This window comes from Eptatretus burgeri, chromosome 11 (assembly GCF_056783735.1).
Source record: "Eptatretus burgeri isolate ZD-2024b chromosome 11, Ebu_testis_v1, whole genome shotgun sequence".
NCBI classification, from domain to species: Eukaryota; Metazoa; Chordata; class Myxini; order Myxiniformes; family Myxinidae; genus Eptatretus; species Eptatretus burgeri.
This window is the reverse complement of record NC_140971.1, coordinates 73512231-73531701: the sequence shown is the minus strand read 5'-3', so window position 1 is coordinate 73531701 and position 19471 is coordinate 73512231. Positions and strand designations below refer to the sequence as shown.

Here is a 19471-nt window from a genome sequence, read left to right as displayed (position 1 = left end):
TTTGTGGATTTAGAGAAAGCTTATGATAGGGTGCCAAGAGAGTTGTGGAATTGTATGAGGAAGTCGGGAGTAGTGGAGAAGTATGTGAGGATCGTGCAGAATATGTATGAGGACAGTGTGACAGCGGTGAGGTGTGTGGTAGGAATGACGGACCGGTTTAAGGTTAAAGTGGGATTGCACCAAGGATCGACTCTGAGCCCTTTCCTGTTTGCAATGGTGATGGACAGGTTGACGGACGAGATCAGACTGGAGTCTCCATGGACTATGATGTTCGCAGATGACATCATGATCTGTAGAGAGAGTAGGGAGCAGGCTGAGGTGAGCCTCGAGAGGTGGAGGTACGCACTGGAGAAAATGGGAATGATCGTCAGTAGAACTGGAAAAGGGGAGTACATGTGCGTAAATGAGAGGGAGGGTGGTGGTATGGTGCGGTTGCAAGGAGTTGAGGTGGGGAAGGTGAATGAGTTTAAATACTTGGGATCAACTGTCCAAAGTAACGGAGAGTGTGGTGGAGAAGTGAAAAAGAGAGTGCAGGCAGGATGGAGTGGGTGGAGAAGAGTTGCAGGAGTGATTTGTGACAGAAGGGTAGCTGCAAGAGTGAAGGGGAAAGTATATCAGACAGTGGTGAGACCAGCTATGTTGTATGGTTTGGAGGCGGTGGCGCTAACAAAAAGACAGGAAGCGGAGCTGGAGGTGGCAGAGTTAAAGATGCTGCGATTCTCGTTGGGAGTGACGAGGATGGACAGGATAAGGAGAGTATATTCGAGGGACAGTGCAGATAGGACGGTTTGGAGACAAAGTGAGAGAGCTGAGATTGAGATGGTTTGGACATGTGCACAGGAGGGAAGCATATATTGGGAGAAGGATGCTGAGGATGTAGCTGCCAGGCAGGAGGATAAGAGGAAGGCCAAAGAAGAGGTTCATGCATGCGGTGAGGGCTGACATGCAGGCGGTTGGAGTGTCAATGGAATATGTGGAGGATGGAGCGAAATGGAGACGGTTGATCCGCTGTGGCGACCCCGAACGGGAACAGCTGAAAGAAGATTATGCAGAACCACTTAAAATTGATGCAACACTTCATACGTATGATCAAGTAGCTCTGGAGAATAGTTACTTCTGCCACTTCTTGCATATGGCAGCTTAGCTGCTGGGGTCGCTATAATTTATTGGAAGCACAACTGTATCCCTGATGCAGTGCCCCTCCCTCCACCAGTGCACACTGGTACTCCTTTTGCCAACCTTGGAAGAATGACAGGCTGAGTCAACCCCCTGGTGTATTAATTCAGCGGCTCATGGGGCTTGAACTCAGGACCATAGGATCCCAAGCCACCACCCAACCCACAAAGCCAACACCAGGCTTGCCACTTCTGCCACTGAAAGTGAAGGAGGTTGTATTTTCACCCCTTTGTTAGCTTGTGTGCAGGATGTCTCAAATTGTGGACACAACCAGATGAAATTTTGTCAACAGGTTGGGTGTGCGACAAAGATGAACTGATTCGATTTTGTTGAAGATCCAGATCTGGCTACGAGAATTTTTTGTGATTCTTCACAATTGAGAGATGGAGCCAAAAACGATATCGTCCTGTATAGCATATTTCAAAAATGTATTGGGCCTGATATGTTCTCGTGGCAGAGGTATGCGCTTTCCCGAATGCCCTTCCAGTTTGGAAATGTTTTCGTATTAACAATTTTGCCTTAATCTGCACAAAGGTGATTAAACATCTGAAAAATCACTTAAGCTACAGATAATGGCAATGGGTGAATGGGCCACAAGTGTGTTCAGGTAATGGTATTTTTGTTGAGAAGAAGCATGAAGTGATGACAATGCTGTTTGCTTTCCATGAAATAAAAGAAAATTTTGCCTTTTTCATACTAAATCCAACCATGAAATTGCTCAAAAGTAGATGGATCAAATGTAATGAACTTTAAAAAAAAATTAACATTTTCCCCACAAAAGGAAAGACATGAGAAGGGTCTTTTCAACTCTTGCTTTGCATGTCCAAGCACAATTGATATTTCTTATGAGCCATGATTTTGTCAATCTCTATTCAACATAGAACACATCAAGGAAATTTGATAGGTTGAGGTGGTATAATATTGTCCAAGTACTGCAAAACTGAAGGTTTTTGAAAGTGCTAACAAGGTGACTTGTGTTGATGTTCAAGTCTGTAATTCAAAAGATTTTGGCTGTGGAATATTAAGGTTTATCAGAGTTGGTGCAGTCTTTTATACCACAGCGTATTAATTCTGGATGCATTATCACATCCTGTGGAATGATTTTCTATTTTGACTGAAGTCCGAAAACGATTACCGTACTGTGCGTGCTCGGGACAATTCCGTACAATTTGCCAAAGTACTGCTAAACTGCAGGTTGGTGTTCCACATAAAAAGGCGACAAAGTTTTTTGATCAGATGTCTGCACACAGCCCGATGAAATTGCATAACCTTGCTTTGTGCTCCATGAGATAAAACACTGAAATGCACAAAAGTAACCCAAGCAACCCAAAAAAGGAAATTGCTATGCTTGACAATTTTGGGTAAATCCAAGATGTTCAAAATCATGTGGAAGTTATTTTTAATTTTATTGATTTATTTGTTATCAGCTAAAATTCATGACACGATATGGTGATGCAAGTCCATTGTGAACACCACAGCACATAAAAAAGCAGATGGCTGACTGTCAGTAATGTCACAGCTGACACTTTAGCAAATTGGTGAGCAGGTAATTTTTGGACTTCTTGTGAAATTATAAAAAGTTTATTGCAGACATCTGTTTGGAAAGTAAGATCCGACATTTGATCGAAAGAACAACCAACGAAGCCAACAGAAAGGTGAGAATGTGACCAAATGGGATTGAGGTTTGTCCTTGCAACAATTCACGATGGGCCAATCACATGTAAATGGGCTTGGTTAACAGCTTAACATGCAATCCACCAATAGAAAACCATGGACAGGTGGTGAAGGTGGAATATTGGTCTTACAACCAGTTGCCAGACATAATTGCAGGTGCAGAGTGCAGGAACCTCTCTCTACAGAAAGCTTGCATGCACATCGCCATGCAGTTTTTCACCAACTCATGGAAGTGCAAGACAAAGAAAGTTGGTGAGTAAATTTTTTTTTTTAATGCAAAAGTGTCAGGCTGGTATGCCAAAAAGTATGGAAACAAGGTAGGGATGGCCACAATAAATCATGAAAACATGACACTTACAATTGACATTCAAGGCCCCCCCCATCCCCCATTTAAAGGCAAATTCTCTTCCACAATCATGGAAAAAAAAAATCAATCGCTATCATGGAAGAAACTTCAATTTCCATTCAGGTTCAACCCAAGAGAATCTTTAATACTTAGGAACGGGAGAAATATAAAACCACCATCAATGAACTTCTCTCAATAAATGCCCGAGCTCAAGCCTGATATATCCAAGTGGGGGGGAATAGATGAAAAGGATAAAAGAGAAATAGCTGTGGCCAGCCTTTTGTCTGTGAAGGAGCAATTTAAGGCTTTGTCAGATGCCACTGGGTATAATTAACTTTTCTCACTGGGAATGGAAATTTTTTTTTGACAATGATAAAGTATTTAGTGGTCCTGGCAGATAAAGGTCTGGAGTTGACATAGGAACAAACCAGTAAGGAGAGCACCCAAAGAGGAAAAACAGTTCAGAAGTTGACAGTTGCCCAGATCAAAGAAGCAACTAATTACTGCAGCATGTTCTCAGTATTGATAAAAACAGACAGTACATTCTTACATCCAGACTGGTGCCATTCACAAGACCCAGTTGTTTTCAATGCCTTGAACACACAAAGCTATGCACATATATTCTTTAAGTTGTGAACTAAATAAGAATATCTCGTTAAATGTTGTCATGAAGTAATTGAAACACTGATGTTTCCCAGCAATTATAGTTTTAATCAGTATAACTAATACATGTCAAATTATCACCAATTGCAGCTGTTTGTTTTACAGAAAAGCAAATGTAACAGAAGACATGGATAATTACGTTTCCAATGGAATCCTCTCAACTAAAGCATCACCATGACTGCAAACAAGATGTTCCACAAGTCTCAGGTTTCACCAACGACAAACGAACTATCAACTTAAATGTAAGAGTTGGCCATCAGGCCCACAAAGTGTGTAATTCTACTGACACTCAATATACCCCTCCATTCCCACTATGGCTTTTGAAACTTCAATTGGAGTTAAAATCCATCCAATGTCTGTGGCCACCACCTTTCCTTGCATTGACTCCTCCAAACAAAACACCCCTGCGAAATAATCATAACTGTTCCAAAACGGCACAAATGTGGAGGCACAGGAATGAGATGCAGGATTCGCCTCACCTCTGCTTCATAACCTGCAAGGAAAAAAGGAAAGGAAAGGAAAGGGATTACAGTAAGGATGTTCCACTAAATTCAGGGCAATGCGAAAGTGTCTTTGCCAAGCATGAGGGGGACGATTCAGCAAAATCCAAAAATACAGATCTAAAGTGAAGAGACTGCCATTTGCCTAAAGGTTCACCAAATCTATCCAACAGTACATTCAACAAGTTAAGCAATCCCTGACAAACCAAACACCTTCAGCTGCCATTGGTTTCATGGAAACCAAGCAGGAAAAAATGAATTTTCAGATTCAACTTTAGCAAATACATTATATACATTATATATATATATATACACACATTATATATATATATACAATATATACATTATATATACATTATATACATTATATATATATATATACATACATATACATACATACATATACATACATATATATATATATACACACACACACACACACACACACACACACACACACACACACACACACACACACACACACACACACACACACACACACACACACACACACACACACACACACACACACACACACACACACACACACACACATATATATATACACACATACGTGTTACTGTTGTGGGGGTAGATGGAGGAATTCGCCTGGAGATCTTCACAGAATATTGTTACGGCTGTGGAAATTCGCAGAACACCATAAAGGTCCGTAGTTCAGTGAGATTTTCCCACCATTGTTTTATGGGATTATTTGTGTCACAGGGCTGTGATCCTTTGAGATAGCCGTTTTCCTTTACTATCGTAATTTTGGACCAACAACCAACATCACTCTCATCAACCGCTTAACAAACGCCAACCACAATTACGTCCATCACCTAACCACCTTCCCCGCAACGCAAACCGCCGATCCCCTTCTCCACAAACCAAACCACAACTCTCTATCGGTGGCACGCGGATTTTTCCGCGCTTTTGTGTGGGGGAAGTGCGATTCTAACCAGAGGACAAAGGTCATGTGAAGGAGAGGCCTGATTTTGGGAGAATGAATCTCCCTGGACCTGTGCTAAGAATGATTCTCTCGGCCCCCGCGAGGCGAGAGGGCGGGAGGGCACCCCTTTTCTGGAAGCTTCCCGCAGGAGCTGGAAGGAGGGGCGGAGCGAGGCATTGGAACTGGGGGATATAAGGGCGCGCAGGACACCAGTTGGGGGCTTTTTGTCATCTTCGTGGTGGTTCACTGGGGGTCTTCATGTGCATTGGTGGTTTCGTCGTCGTCGAGGTGGTGCCTTCTCCTTGAGCACGCCAAGTCATGTGTGTTGTGTGCGGTGGTCCGGGTCGAGGCGCGAAGGACGCGGACTGGAGGTGCCGCTTTGCAGCTCTGCCACGCAGCCTGTGCACCCGGGAGGAGAGCGCCGGAGAGAGCAAGCCCACCATTGCACCACAAGGGTGCAGGTAACGTGCAACAGTCTCGCGGGGTCCGTTCGGTCAACCAGGGTCCACACCATAAAGGTCTACGGACCCTGTCTGGCGCCCTCATCTTTGAGGACGGCCTTTTTCCTTTCTTTTGAATGAATGTTGGCGGCGCCATGTCCTGTAAGTAAAAACTGTTACGTGACTAGATAATTGCTGATAGACGGTCGTAGTGCTTTCACCTTGCTCGTATCTTTGTCCTCATTCTGTGCATGATTGTTTGCCTGTATACGTGTTCTTGAATACCTGCATTGATTGCATAGCTATATGTGTGATTGTTTCCAGTTCGTCGTGTCTTTTTCTGCCATTGGAACGCCATATTGCATCTCAGAATATTAGTTGGGTTTAAAATACCCGTTAAATAGAATCGGATCTGGCGAGAATACCCACTCGGTTATCACTGCAGAACGGAACGGACCGCTTGAGCGGTTCTTGTCCAAGCCGACCTGTGCCGAGGTACGGTCTCCCGGTAGGCTACCCGCGCAGGTTCTTAGGTATATCGATATTCGGCGATTGACCTTATTTTGCGCGGGTAGAAAATTAGCTAGGCCGTGGTGGGGTTGAAGACTCACCCGTGACAGGGTTCCGGAAGGTCACGACTGAATTGTCCGTCCGGTGGGGCAGCGGCTTCTATTAGTGAAAAGCGGTCGTTCGCACGCTGGTGGGCGCGAATTCGTAACGATGTTTACTGAGAATGATAAAGGACTTGAACCGGTGCCTACCTTCTGGGCTGATCATGATTGGCATCAACCGTGTTCATGATGCAAGCTCAAGTCGCTTAAGATCAGGTTCAACCAAAACCCGTTTCACAACAAAAGTACATGTTTACATCAACGAGAGCAGTATCAACATTTGAAAACCATTTTATTGATTCAATGAAGTTTAAACAAATCAAAACCATTTTTATTATGCTCAAGTCAGAAAACACATTGCAGATGAAATGTTTCCTGCATGGCAAATCTCCCTCCAAATTGCCCAAAAGGCTCAGGAAGAGTTATGGGAATATACAGGCCACAAGCTCCACCCAACACCAACATTCCTCCACCAAGGTGAAAAGAAAGAGGGAGAAGGGGAAAGATGCATGGCTTTATGACTGTGGAGGGCTGTAAATTTAACAGATTGCACCAATAATTCAGTTTAACCCATTCTTGGTCAATATCATGGAAACTTCCAGTAAACCGTACGGAGATCTTGAAACAAAGCTTACATTCACCTGGAGATCTTCACAGAATATGTTGAACGAGAATGTTAAAGAACTTGAACCGTTGCCTACCTTCTGGGCTGATCATTGATCAGCATCAACAGTCTGAGATGCAAGCTCAAGTTGCTGAAGATCAGGTTCAGCTAAAATCTGTTTCACAACAAAAGTACATGTTTACATCAATTAGATCAACAATGGAACAACATTTTATCAATTTAATCAGGCTAAAACAAATAAAAACCATTTATATTTTACTCAAGTCAGAAAAGGCAAAACGGATAAAATGTTTCCTGCATGGTAGATCTCTCTCCAAATTGCCCAATAGGCTCGGGAAGAGTTATGGGAATATGCAGGCCGCAAGCTCTACCCAACCACACCAACATTCCTCCACCAAGGTGAAAAGAAAGAGGGAGAAGGGAAAAGACACGTGGCTTTATGACGGTGTGGGTTGCTGCACCACGGTGGAGGCACAACACAAAACCACGTGGCCCCAACAAGCAGGAGAGGAGCCCTGCACTGGGACCCCGTCACCAACTTCTCAGCAAACATTGTAAATTTAACAGATTGCACTGATAATTTAGTTTAACCCATTTTGTTTAAAGATCATGGTAATTACCAGGAAACTGTGCGGAGATCTGAACACAAAGATTACATTCACATGGACATCGTCACAGAATTTGTTTAACGAGAATGTTAAAGACCTTGAACCAGTGCTTACCATCTACCTGATCCATTGATCAGCATCAAGTGTCTGTGATGCAAGCTGAAGTCGCTGAAGATCAGGTTCAGCCAAAACCTGTTTCACAACAAAAGTACATGTTTACATCAACGAGAGCAATATCAACGATTGAACACAAATTCATTGATTTAATGACGTTTAAATAAACAAATAAAAACCATTTTTCATTAAGCTCAAGCCAGAAAATGCAAAGTGGATGAAATGTTTCCTGCACAGTAGATCTCCCTCCAAATTGCCGAATAGGCTTGGAAAGAGTTATGGGAATATGCAGGCCACAACCTCCACCCAACTCTGACCCCAACCCCTCAAAAGGAGAAGAAAAGAAAAGAGGGGCAAGAGGGACAGATGCATGGTTTCAAGAACATGTAGAAAGTTGCACCACAAAGGAGGTACAACCCACAATCACGTGACACCAACAGGGAGGTGAGGAGCCCTTCCCAGAGACCCAGTTTGGCCTAAACTATTTTGAGATAGCTTTCCAAAGGTTTCAACAATCCAAAAACCGACAGGGTAATACTTTTAATTAACATGACACTTGGTCAATACATCGGCCACAACACAGGTAAGGAGGTACACCAAAGAAAGCAATTCAAGAACACACATTTTCTAATCTTCATGTGGTAACATTTGCCAGGAAGAAACTTCACATTTAAGTTGCAGAAAGTAATACAAAAAGGTGAATAGATTTTGTTGGCACCATTTAACTACCAAATGTAAGGTCGATGTACGACTTGAAATCACACGTCAGATTTTTTACTTTGAAGGCAATTTTATATCCTGTTAAAACAAACACCATTTGGATGGCAAATAAGATGTAATGTCCATCAATCAACACATTTGTCTCACTTCAAAATGGCAAATCCAAGTTGGTATTTATAATGAAGCAAACAAATTGGTTTGTTTCCTGCATGGTAAATCTCTCTCCAAATTGCCCAATAGGCTCAGAAAGAGTTATGGGAATATGCAGGCTGCAAGCTCGACCCAACCACACCAACATTCCTCCACCAAGGTGAAAAGAAAGAGGGAGAAGGGGAATGATGCGTGGCTTTATGACGGTGCGGGGGGCTGCACCACTTGGAGGTACAACCCATAACCACGTGGCCCCAAACAGGAGAGGAGCCCTGCACTGGGACCCCGTCACTAAGTTATCAGCAAACATTGTAAATTTAACAGATTGCACTGATAATTCAGTTTAACCCATTCTTTGTCAAGATCATGGTAACTTCCAGTAAACCATGTGGAGATCTTGAAACAAAGCTTATTCACCTGGAGATCTTCACAGAATATTGTGACGTCCACGGGACTTGAACAGTCCCGCCAACGTAGAATGAGCCGAAACGATGGAGGCCATTTATTTGTTTATAACCCAAACATGGCGGTTCTAATCGCTCTACCACAAACGGGACGAGGAAGGTGGCACGAGTCACTTTTCACTGAGTTGATGATGTTTATTCCTTTTTTATTATTACTAGAAATAACAAGACTCAGCAAGAAGAGGGATCCGGGGCGATTCGACGGGATGGTGTGGGATCGGGCGTGGGGAAAAACACAGACAATTCCAATGAATATACAGTTCTCAATCCCTCTAAGGCGCCAAACACACACACACACACACACACAAAACGTAACTATCTCTGGTGGTCAGGTTGGACCGTGGTGTTGACGCAACTGTCCCTGGATCGGCGCCGGACGAGCCTGCCTTGCTCTCGCCAGGGGGGGGCAGGAGAAACTGCGGTGCTGTCGACCTCCTGGTCTTGGCCCAAGTCCGCCCACAGCGGCCAGGGAACCAGCTCCCGCGCCAAGCCACGAGCAGGAGAGGGAGGCAGGTCCGCCCGATGCCCGACCCCGTACTCCGAGTCAGCAGAACCCCAGAGCCAACCGAGGCGAGGCTCGGCAAGGCTCCCAGACACGATCAAGAGCACGATTGACTCAGCACAGCAACCAGGACGCTCTCTGCCGCCACAGCTTCCACACCAAAAAAAAACACGATCGTTCTGTTTGTAATCTTCTTCTTCTTCCTGTTCGACCCCGAACAGAACCTTTTTATCCTTCGTCCTCGTCACTCCCAATCGAGCCGTTTATTGGCCCACCGCCATCGCCTTCCGCCAATCGTGATCACGGGGCGGAGCCATCCGCTGCACTGTCCTGTGACGTCACGGCCAGTCTTCAGAGAATACCAAAAGGGGTTTACGCAGACACACTTACCCTATCCCGTGTCCCTATCTAATTACGTGACATTTATCATTTCCCCCTTGAAGAAATGAACATTTACTATACAACTTATCACCACTGAATCGCTACTTATTACATCGAGATCCTGGTAAACTCGAACAGCATGGCATACCTAATTAAACATCCTAATTACCCTTTGAATGCATACCCCCCCCCTCAAACGTAACAATATGTTTAACGAGAATGTTAAAGAACTTGAACTGTTGCCTACCTTCTGGGCTGATCATTGATCAGCATCAACAGTCTGAGATGCAAGCTGAAGTCGCTGAAGATCGAGTGCAGCCAAAACCTGTTTCACAACAAAAATAAATGTTTACATCAACAACAGCAATATCAACGATTTAACACAATTTTATTGATTGAATGAGGTTTAAACAAACAAATCAAAACAATTTTTTATTAAGCTCAAGTCAGAAAAAGCAAAGTGGATGAAATGTTTCCTGCATGGAAGATCTCCCTCCAAATTTTTCAATTGGCTTGGGAAGAGTTATGGGAATGTGCAGGCCACAACCTCCACCCAACTCCTCCCCAAAAGGAGAAGAAAAGAAAGGAGGGGCAAGAGGGAAGGATGCATGGTTTTAAGAACATGTAGAAAGTTGCACCACAAAGGAGGTACAACCCACAACCACGTGACCCAAACAGGGAGGTTCCTCACCTCACGTGGCCCTTAACAGTCCTTCCCAGAGACCCAGTCTGGCCTAAACTGTTTTGAGATAGCTTTCCAAAGGTTTCAACAATCCAAAAACTGACAGGGTAATACTTTTAATTAACATGACAATTGGTCAATACATTGGCCACAACACAAATAAGGAGATATAGCAACGAATGCAATTCAAGAACACACATTTTCTAATCTACAGGATGCCCCACAGAAAACCAGGAAATTTGAGATTCATTTTTCCGCATTTTACCATATCAATTAACCACCATATAGGTCCTGAGTTCAGTTATATTGCTAAGTGTGTGTTCAGTTAGATTTCCCCACCGTTGTTTAATGAGTATTATTCGTGTGGGCAGGGCTGTGAATCTTCAGTTAGCCTTTATTCTTTGCTATCGTTATTTTGGACCATCCACATCGCCAGCCACAACAACCACAACCAACTTCTCCACAACCGCCGACATCTCCACAAACACCAAAGGGAAACAACTCCCGCCCCGATTTCTCTGGTAAACAAGATTGACGGTTGGGAAACAACAACTAATCCAGCCGATCTCTGTTGGAATGATCACCCCCCCCCTCCCAGCGAAGGGAGGGGTGGGGCGCCAGGGGAATAAAAGGGCACGCAGAGCGCCAAGTGTCAGGTCGGTCGGGTGGAAGAGTGTCTGTCGGGGTTCGGAGAAGCCAAGGAGCTGCGTGGAGGTCTGGGCTCGTGTCAGAGTCAGGAGCTTGGAGCAGTCAGTCGGGGGAGGTCTGGGCGTCGAGAAGGAGATGCGGGCTGGAGGCACAACCCTGCCTGCCGTGTCGCACAAGCCTGCACGTTTGTGTGGGGAGAGCTGGAGAGAGCTCGCCTGCCACGGGGAAGGTGCGCGAAGCGCGAATAGCTGCCGTGGGGACGGGACGTCGCGACTCGCCCCATGAAGGCACCACGAGGGTGCAGGTAACCTGCAACGGTCTCGTGGGACTCGTTCGGTCTGCAAAGTCCCGTGCCATAAAGGCCGACTGACCCCCTTGTCTGAGGGTGGTCTTTTCTTATTTTCTTTTGAGTGAATGATGTGGCGCCGAGTCCCGACAAATAGAACTGTTTAGTGCCTGTAAATAATAACCATAAACGGTCGTAGTGTTTTTACCTTGCTCGTGTCTTGTCCCCTTCCCCTATTGATTGCATACGTGCCTCCCTGTTTACGTCATTTTATAAATAAATGTCCTTGTGTGAATGTTAACCCGTTTGTCGTGTCCTCTCTTTCCCCATTGAAGTGCCATATTGTTTTTCAGAATACTAGTTGGTTTTTGAATACCGATCATAGAATCGGGTCCGGCGAGGTCTGGCGATAATACCTGCTCAGTTATCCCAGAATGGAACGAACCGCTTAAGCGGTTCGTGTCCAAACAAGCCTTCGCCGAGGTACGGTCCCTTGGTAAGTGACCCGCGCGAATACTTAGGTATATCGATATTCGACGATTGACCCTGTCGCGCGTGGGTAGAATACGGACTGGGCCTTGGTGGGATTAAAAACCCACCCGTGACTGGTTTCTGGCGTTGTTCCAGAAAGTCACGACTGAATTGTCCGTTCGGTGGGCGAGCGGCCGTTATTCGTTAACGCGGTCACTCACACGCCGGGCGGGCGTAGATTCGTAACACTGGTGTTCAGGAGTGTGGGATTCAAATCCATCCCGCCTCCAACCAAATTAACAGGAATCGGATCAGAGGTGTGTAGAGCGACCCTCGATTCCCACCCAAATACGAGCTTTTAAATTGTTCCGGGAAGCAAGATGGCGTTTCAAGGCGAACGGGAGCAGGGGGATATGGATTTAGAAATGGTAGAATCCATGGCTCAGGATGAGATCCCCGTGCAGGACATTCCCATGATGCAGGATGAATTTCCCCCACAAACAACCGCAGAGCCCGAAATGGGTGTGGCGGCGGCAGAGGTGTACGACACCCCCCCCCTCCCCTCCTCCGTCAAAATCCCTCCCCGATCCCCAGCGAAACTGCGACCAATGACGACGGATCGGTTGTGTTGAGCGGAATGGCCCAGATATTGGCAATGCTGGCAGAAATGAATGCAAATGCATGCAGGATGGAAAATAAAATGGAAACAAACACAAATGAAATAAAAACAAATGCGTGCAGGATGAATAACAGAATGAATGCGAATATGACAAACGACATGAAAAAAATGCGGGGTGAGATGCAGCGCGTGGGGCGATGCCTGCAGGCGGGCACGAAGGCAATAATTGCGGTTGCGAGGAGCGAAACACGGGCAGTGGATCACAAGGTGGCAGCGCCACGTGCTCGAGCGAACGAGCTGAGGGGGAGAGTGGACTGTGTCAGCCCCGCAATGGAGGCGGGTGAGGACAAAATAATACGGGAGACGTGTTGGACGAGACCCGTTACGGCAGAGAAAGTGACGGTGACACGGAGGGAAAAATTAAATGGGGTTACCGAGACGTGTAAGAGACACGTAAAGACGAAGGAAATAGAATAAAGAGACATGAATGGAGACGCAGGAATTAGAAGAAATAACAGACGCAGGAGATAGAAAAAAAGAGACCACACAATAAAGACGGGGTGAAAGACTAACACACACACACACACACACACACACACACACACACACACACACACACACACACACACACACACACACACACACACACACACACACACACACACACACACACACACACACACAGTTTGTGGAGGACGATGAGGGGGAGCTCGGGGAATGTGTCGTGACCCGGTGCAAGTAGCCGGATGGCCTCCTTCAGGAATGAATGGAGACTATGCTCCCCTGAAGCGGATCTCGACCAGGTGGGTCCGGTCGAGCTTTGCGAGGTAGAGGGGGCGAGTGCTGTTGACGGGTGCACACGTGTGCTGCAACGCACGCATGGCATGGGTGAAAGGTTGTGTGTGAGTGGAATGGTGTGCGAGGTTGAGTGAGCCGAGGTGTGTCCCTCCCAGCACACCGTGTGTGGATGAAGCACCGTGTGTGGAACAGACAGCGTGTGCGAGTGAAATGGCGAGCACGAGTGAAAAGGTGTGTGCGAGTGAAGCCCCCTGTGCAAGTGAACGGCCGTGTGTGAGAGACCGTGTGTGTGAGGGAGATGGCGGTCGGCATGTGGGAACACGCAACCGCATGTTCCGGTGTGAGTGTCATGGCGAGGTGTGTGAGCGTCGTGGCACGTGGGAGTTTGTGCGCGAGAGTGCGACGACGACGGTGCCCGACGGTGGACAAAGGTCGAGTAGCGGCCATAGCTGTTTTGGGAACCGCGCCGGGTTTGCACGGCAGCGCGCGCGGGGTCCGTGCTGTGCTACGCACGAGGCTGCCACGTGCGCGCCTGCGAGAGTGAAGCCCGGTCCGTAAACGCATGTGGTGGATTAGCCGATCCTGCATTCGGACAGAAGGTAGGCTGGATGTGAATTTGGACTGGAAGGGTTCTCCAGGCGAGCGTGTGTGAAGCCCCGACGAGCAGAGCACATGTGTTCGCGTGGGGAACCCCTCGAAACGCGAGGCTTGCATTGAATGCGCAGGGTGACATCATGGCTGCACGCATGGTTGGAATCCGGCAGGAGGGGAAATCCCTGCCAGATGGTACCGTCCAAGAGGGATGAGGTGCGCAAGGCGCGAGCAGCCGCCACGACGTCACGGGGAAAAGAGCGCAGGTTGCGAGTTGCCGCGTTGGTGAGCGCATTTAAAAAAAATTTTTTTTTAAAAAGCAAGCCTCGCTTCGGGTGAACAGGATTCCTGGGCAAGGGGTGGAAGAACCCCCTTCCAGGGCACAGGACACAACTAGTTAGGGGGAAGGGTTAGCGAAGCTAGACCAGCTCCATGGGGCAGGGATAAGTCCTCATGGGGCCCGTGGAATGGATTAGTAAGAGGGATTGCAGTTTATATTAAGGATGGGAAATAATATTTGGAGAAAAGGACAGACTTTGAGTGTGTAGAGGGGACGCAGCTCAGCTACGTCATGTTAAATGGAATGTGCTCCTAGTGTAAGGGATGACGAGGGAGCACTAGGTAGTTCAGGGATTTAGCGAGAAGAATGGCAGTGATCAGCGATGGAGTGAAATGAATGGAGGTAGAATACGGACTGGGCTGTGGTGGGATTAAAAACCCACCCGTGACTGGTTTCTGGCGTTGTTCCAGAAAGTCACGACTGAATTATCCGTTCGGTGGGCGAGCAACCGTTATTAGTTAACGCGGTCACTCGCACGCCAGGCGGGCGGAGATTCGTAACAATATAATAAAGTGTGTCTGTTTTACACTACATCTAAGTTTGCTTTTGTTTTGTTTTGTTTAAAATAAACTGTACCAAATTTCCTGGTTATCTGTTGGGCACCCTGTACATGTGGTAACATTTGCCAGGAAGAAACTTCACCTTTAGATTGCACAAAGCAATACAAAAAGGTGAATATATTTTGTTGGCACCTTTTAACTACCAGATGTAAGGTCGATGTACGATTTGAAATCGCACGTCAGATTTTTCACTTTGAAGGCAATTTTATATCCTGTCAAAACAAACACCATTTGAATGGCAAATAAGATGTAATGTCCATCAATCAACACATTTGTCTCACTTCAAGATGGCAAAGCCAGGTTGGTATTTTTCATGAAGCAATCAAATTGGTTTGTTTCCTGCATGGGAAATCTCTCTCCAAATTGCCCAATTGGCTCAGAAAGAGTTATGGGAATATGCAGGCCGCAAGCTCGACCCAACCACACCAACATTCCTCCACCAAGGTGAAAAGAAAGAGGGAGAAGGGAAAAGACACGTGGCTTTATGACGGTGTGGGGGGCTGCACCATGGTGGAGGCACAACACAAAACCATGTGGCCCCAACAAGCAGGAGAGGAGCCCTGCACTGGGACCCTGTCACCAACTTCTCAGCAAACATTGTAAATTTAACAGATTGCACTGATAATAATTCAGTTTAACCCATTCTTTGTCAAGATCATGGTAACTTCCAGTAAACCGTGCGGAGATCTTGAAACAAAGCTTACATTCACCTGGAGATCTTCACAGAATATGTTGAACGAGAATGTTAAAGACTTGAAACATTGCCTACCTTCTGGGCTGATCATTGATCTGCATCAACAGTCTGAGATGCAAGCTCAAGTTGCTGAAGATCGGGTTCAGCTAAAACCTGTTTCACAACAAAAGTACATGTTTACATCAATTGGAGCAACAATGGAACATCATTTTATTAATCTAATCAGGCTAAAACAAATAAAAACCATTTATATTTTGCTCAAGTCAGAAAAGGCAAAGCACATGAAATGTTTCCTGCATGGTAGATCTCTCTCCAAATTGCCCAATAGGCTTGGGAAGAGTTATGGGAATATGCAGGCCGCAAGCTCCACCCAACCACACCAACATTCCTCCACCAAAGTGAAAAGAAAGTGGGAGAAGGGGAAAGATGCGTGGCTTTATGACGGGTGTGGGGGGCTGCACCATGGTGGAGGCACAACACAAAACCACGTGGCCCCAACAAGCAGGAGAGGAGCCCTGCACTGGGACCCTGTCACCAAGTTATCAGCAAACATTGTAAATTTAACAGATTGCACTGATAATTCAGTTTAACCCATTCTTTGTCAAGATCATGGTAACATCCAGCAAACCGTACGGAGATCTTGAAACAAAGCTTACATTCACCTGGAGATCTTCACAGAATATGTTTAACGAGAATGTTGAAGAACTTGAACCGTTGCCTACCTTCTGGGCTGATCATTGATTTGCATCAACAGTCTGAGATGCAAGCTGAAGTTGCTGAAGATTGGGTTCAGCTAAAACCTGTTACACAACAAAAGTACACGTTTTCATCAATTAAAGCAACAATGGAACATCATTTTATTAATTTAATCAGGCTTAAACAAATAAAAACCATTTATATTTTGCTCGTCAGAAAAGGAAAAGTGGAAAAAAATGTTTCCTGCATGGTTGATCTCTCTCCAAATTGCCCAATAGGCTTGGGAAGAGTTATGGGAATATGCAGGCCACAAGCTCTACCCAACCACACCAACATTCCTCCACCAAGGTGAAAAGAAAGTGGGAGAAGGGGAAAGATGCGTGGCTTTATGACGGTGTGGGGGGCTGCACCACGGTGGAGGCACAACACAAAACCACGTGGCCCCAACAAGCAGGAGAGGAGCCCTGCACTGGGACCCCGTCATCAAATTCTCAGAAAAGATTGTAAATTTATCAGATTGCACTGATAATTATTTACTTTAACCCATTCTGTGTCATGATCATGGGAACCACCAGCAAACTATGCAGAGACCTCAATACAAAGCTTTCATTCACATGGAGATCTTCACAAAATATGTTCACCACAAATGCTGAAGACCTTGAACCAGTGCTTACCTTCCACCTGATCCATTGGTCAGCATCAAGTGTCCGTGATGCAAGCTGAAGTCGCTGAAGATCGGGTTCAGTAAAAACCTGTTTCACAACAAAAGTACATGTTTGCATCAACGAGAGCAATATCAATGATTGAACACAAATTCATTGATTTAATGATGTTTAAACAAACAAATCAAAACCATTTTTCATTAAGCTCAAGTCAGAAAAAGCAAAGTGGATGAAATGTTTCCTGCATGGGAGATCTCCCTCCAAATTGCCCAATAGGTTTGGGAAGAGTTATGGGAATATGCAGGCCACAACCTCCACCCAAAAGGAGAAGAAAAGAAAGGAGGGGTAAGAGGGAAAGCTGCATCGTTTTAAGAACATGTAGAAGGTTGCACCACAAAAGGAGGAACAACCCACAACCACGTGACCCTAACAAGGAGGTTCCTCACCTCACTTGGCCCCTAACAGCCCTTCCCAGAGACCCAGTCTGGCCAAAACTATTTTGAGATAGCTTTCCAAAGGTTTCAATAATCCAAAAACCAACAGGGTAAGACTTTTAATAAACATGACAAATGGTTAATTCAGCCACAACACAGGTAAGGAGGTACACCAAAGAATGCAATTCAAGAACACACATTTTCTAATCTTCATGTGGTAACATTTTCCAGGAAGAAACTTCACCTTTAAATTGCACAAAGCAATACAAAAAGGTGAATAGATTTTGTTGGCACCATTTAACTACCAAATGCAAGGTTGATGTACGACTTGAAATCACACATCAGATTTTTTACTTTGAAGGCAATTTTATATCCTGTTAAAACAAACACCATTTGGATGGCAAATAAGATGTAATGTCCATCAATCAACACATTTGTCGCACTTCAAGATGGCAAAGCCAGGTTGGTATTTATAATGAAGCAAACAAATTGGTTTGTTTCCTGCATGGTAGATCTCTCTCCAAATTGCCCAATAGGCTCAGAAAGAGTTATGGGAATATGCAGGCCGCAAGCTCGACCCAACCACACCAACATTCCTCCACCAAGGTGAAAAGAAAGAGGGAGAAGGGGAATGATGCGTGGCTTTATGACGGTGTGGGGGGCTGCACCACGGTGGAGGCACAACACAAAACCACGTGGCCCCAACAAGCAGGAGAGGAGCCCTGCACTGGGACCCCGTCACCAACTTCTCAGCAAGCATTGTAAATTTAACAGATTGCACTGATAATTTAGTTTAACCCATTTTGTTTAAAGATCATGGTAACTACTAGGAAACTCTGCAGAGATCTGAACACAAAGCTTACATTCACCTGGACATCGTCACAGAATATGTTTAAACGAGAGTGTTAAAGAACTTGAACCGTTGCCTACCTTCTGGGCTGATCATTGATCAGCATCAAGTGTCTGTGATGCAAGCTCAAGTTGCTGAAGATCGGGTTCAGCTAAAACCTGTTACACAACAAAAGTTCATGTTCACATCATTTGGAGCAACAATGGAACATCATTTTATTGGTTGAGTGAAGTTTAAACAAATTTAAACTATTTTTTATTATGCTCAAGTCAGAAAAGGCAAAGTGGATGAAATGTTTCCTGCATGGTTGATCTCTCTCCAAATCGCCCAATAGGCTTGGGAAGAGTTATGGGAATATGCAGGCCGCAAGCTCTACCCAACCACACCAACATTCCTCCACCAAAGTGAAAAGAAAGAGGGAGAAGGGGAAAGACACGTGGCTTTATGACGGTGTGGGGAGCTGCACCACGGTGGAGGCACAAACAATAACCACGTGGCCCCAACAAGCAGGAGAGGAGCCCTGCACTGGGACCCCGTCATCAAATTCTCAGCAAAGATTGTTAATTTATCAGATTGCACTGATAATTTAGTTTAACCCATTCTGTGCAAAGATCATGGGAACTACCAGGAAACCGTGTGGAGATCTTAATACCAAGCTTTCATTCACCTGTACATCTTCACAGAATATGTTTAACGAGAATGTTAAATGAACCCCACACCCCCAAGATGACCCCTGGCCACGGCTTCCTCTCCACTCCCACCTCATGTTTATATGTGTGCTGTGCCGTCCACCAAACAGTGATGACTCCATCTACACCTCACGATCCGAAAAATATGGACAAATTTCCATTCTCTAATCCGAACTCTCTTCCTCTTATGCGGCGACTTCAATTGTTATCATGCCAGTTGGCTGGGTGTGGGTACCTCTCTCACCTGTCATGGCACTGCAGCAAAAGACTTCTGTGGCATATTGGGACTGACTCAATCGGTCAACTTCCCGACCCGGATCTCAATCAATGGCACTCTCTCTCTTCTGGATGCGATTTTGACAAATTTACCTGAAAATATCTGTTCTTCCTTCGCTCCAATTGGTTCTTCTCACCACATCCTTGTCAAAGGGGACATCTCTCTGGCTGTTATCAGAGATCCACCTCAGCGCCGTCGAATCTGGCGTTTCACTCAGGCCTACTGGCAGGGTCTCCAAGCAGCCAAACTTCTAG

General features: G+C 45.6%; 1 protein-coding gene across 6 annotated transcripts in view; it reads right to left on the bottom strand.

Moving 5' to 3' along the window:
* Nucleotides 1-3099: 3099 nt before the first annotated feature.
* The window catches only part of LOC147017376 (uncharacterized), a 47387-nt gene continuing 31015 nt past the window's right edge, over nt 3100-19471 (bottom strand). For 4 of the 6 annotated variants that reach the window (XM_085846993.1, XM_085846988.1, XM_085846991.1 and 1 more), the window contains 5 exons: nt 16980-17057; nt 10168-10245; nt 7704-7781; nt 7058-7135; nt 3100-4352 (listed from right to left, as the gene is read on the bottom strand). In XM_085846993.1, the coding sequence (XP_085703119.1) occupies nt 7135; nt 7704-7781; nt 10168-10245; nt 16980-17057 (235 nt within the window). In that variant the 3' untranslated portion in view covers nt 3100-4352; nt 7058-7134. Of the gene's footprint in view, nt 4353-6506; nt 6587-7057; nt 7136-7703; nt 7782-9353; nt 9870-10167; nt 10246-16979; nt 17058-19471 lie in introns of all 6 variants that reach the window. The other 2 variants (XM_085846994.1, XM_085846992.1) reach the window with 2 other exon arrangements.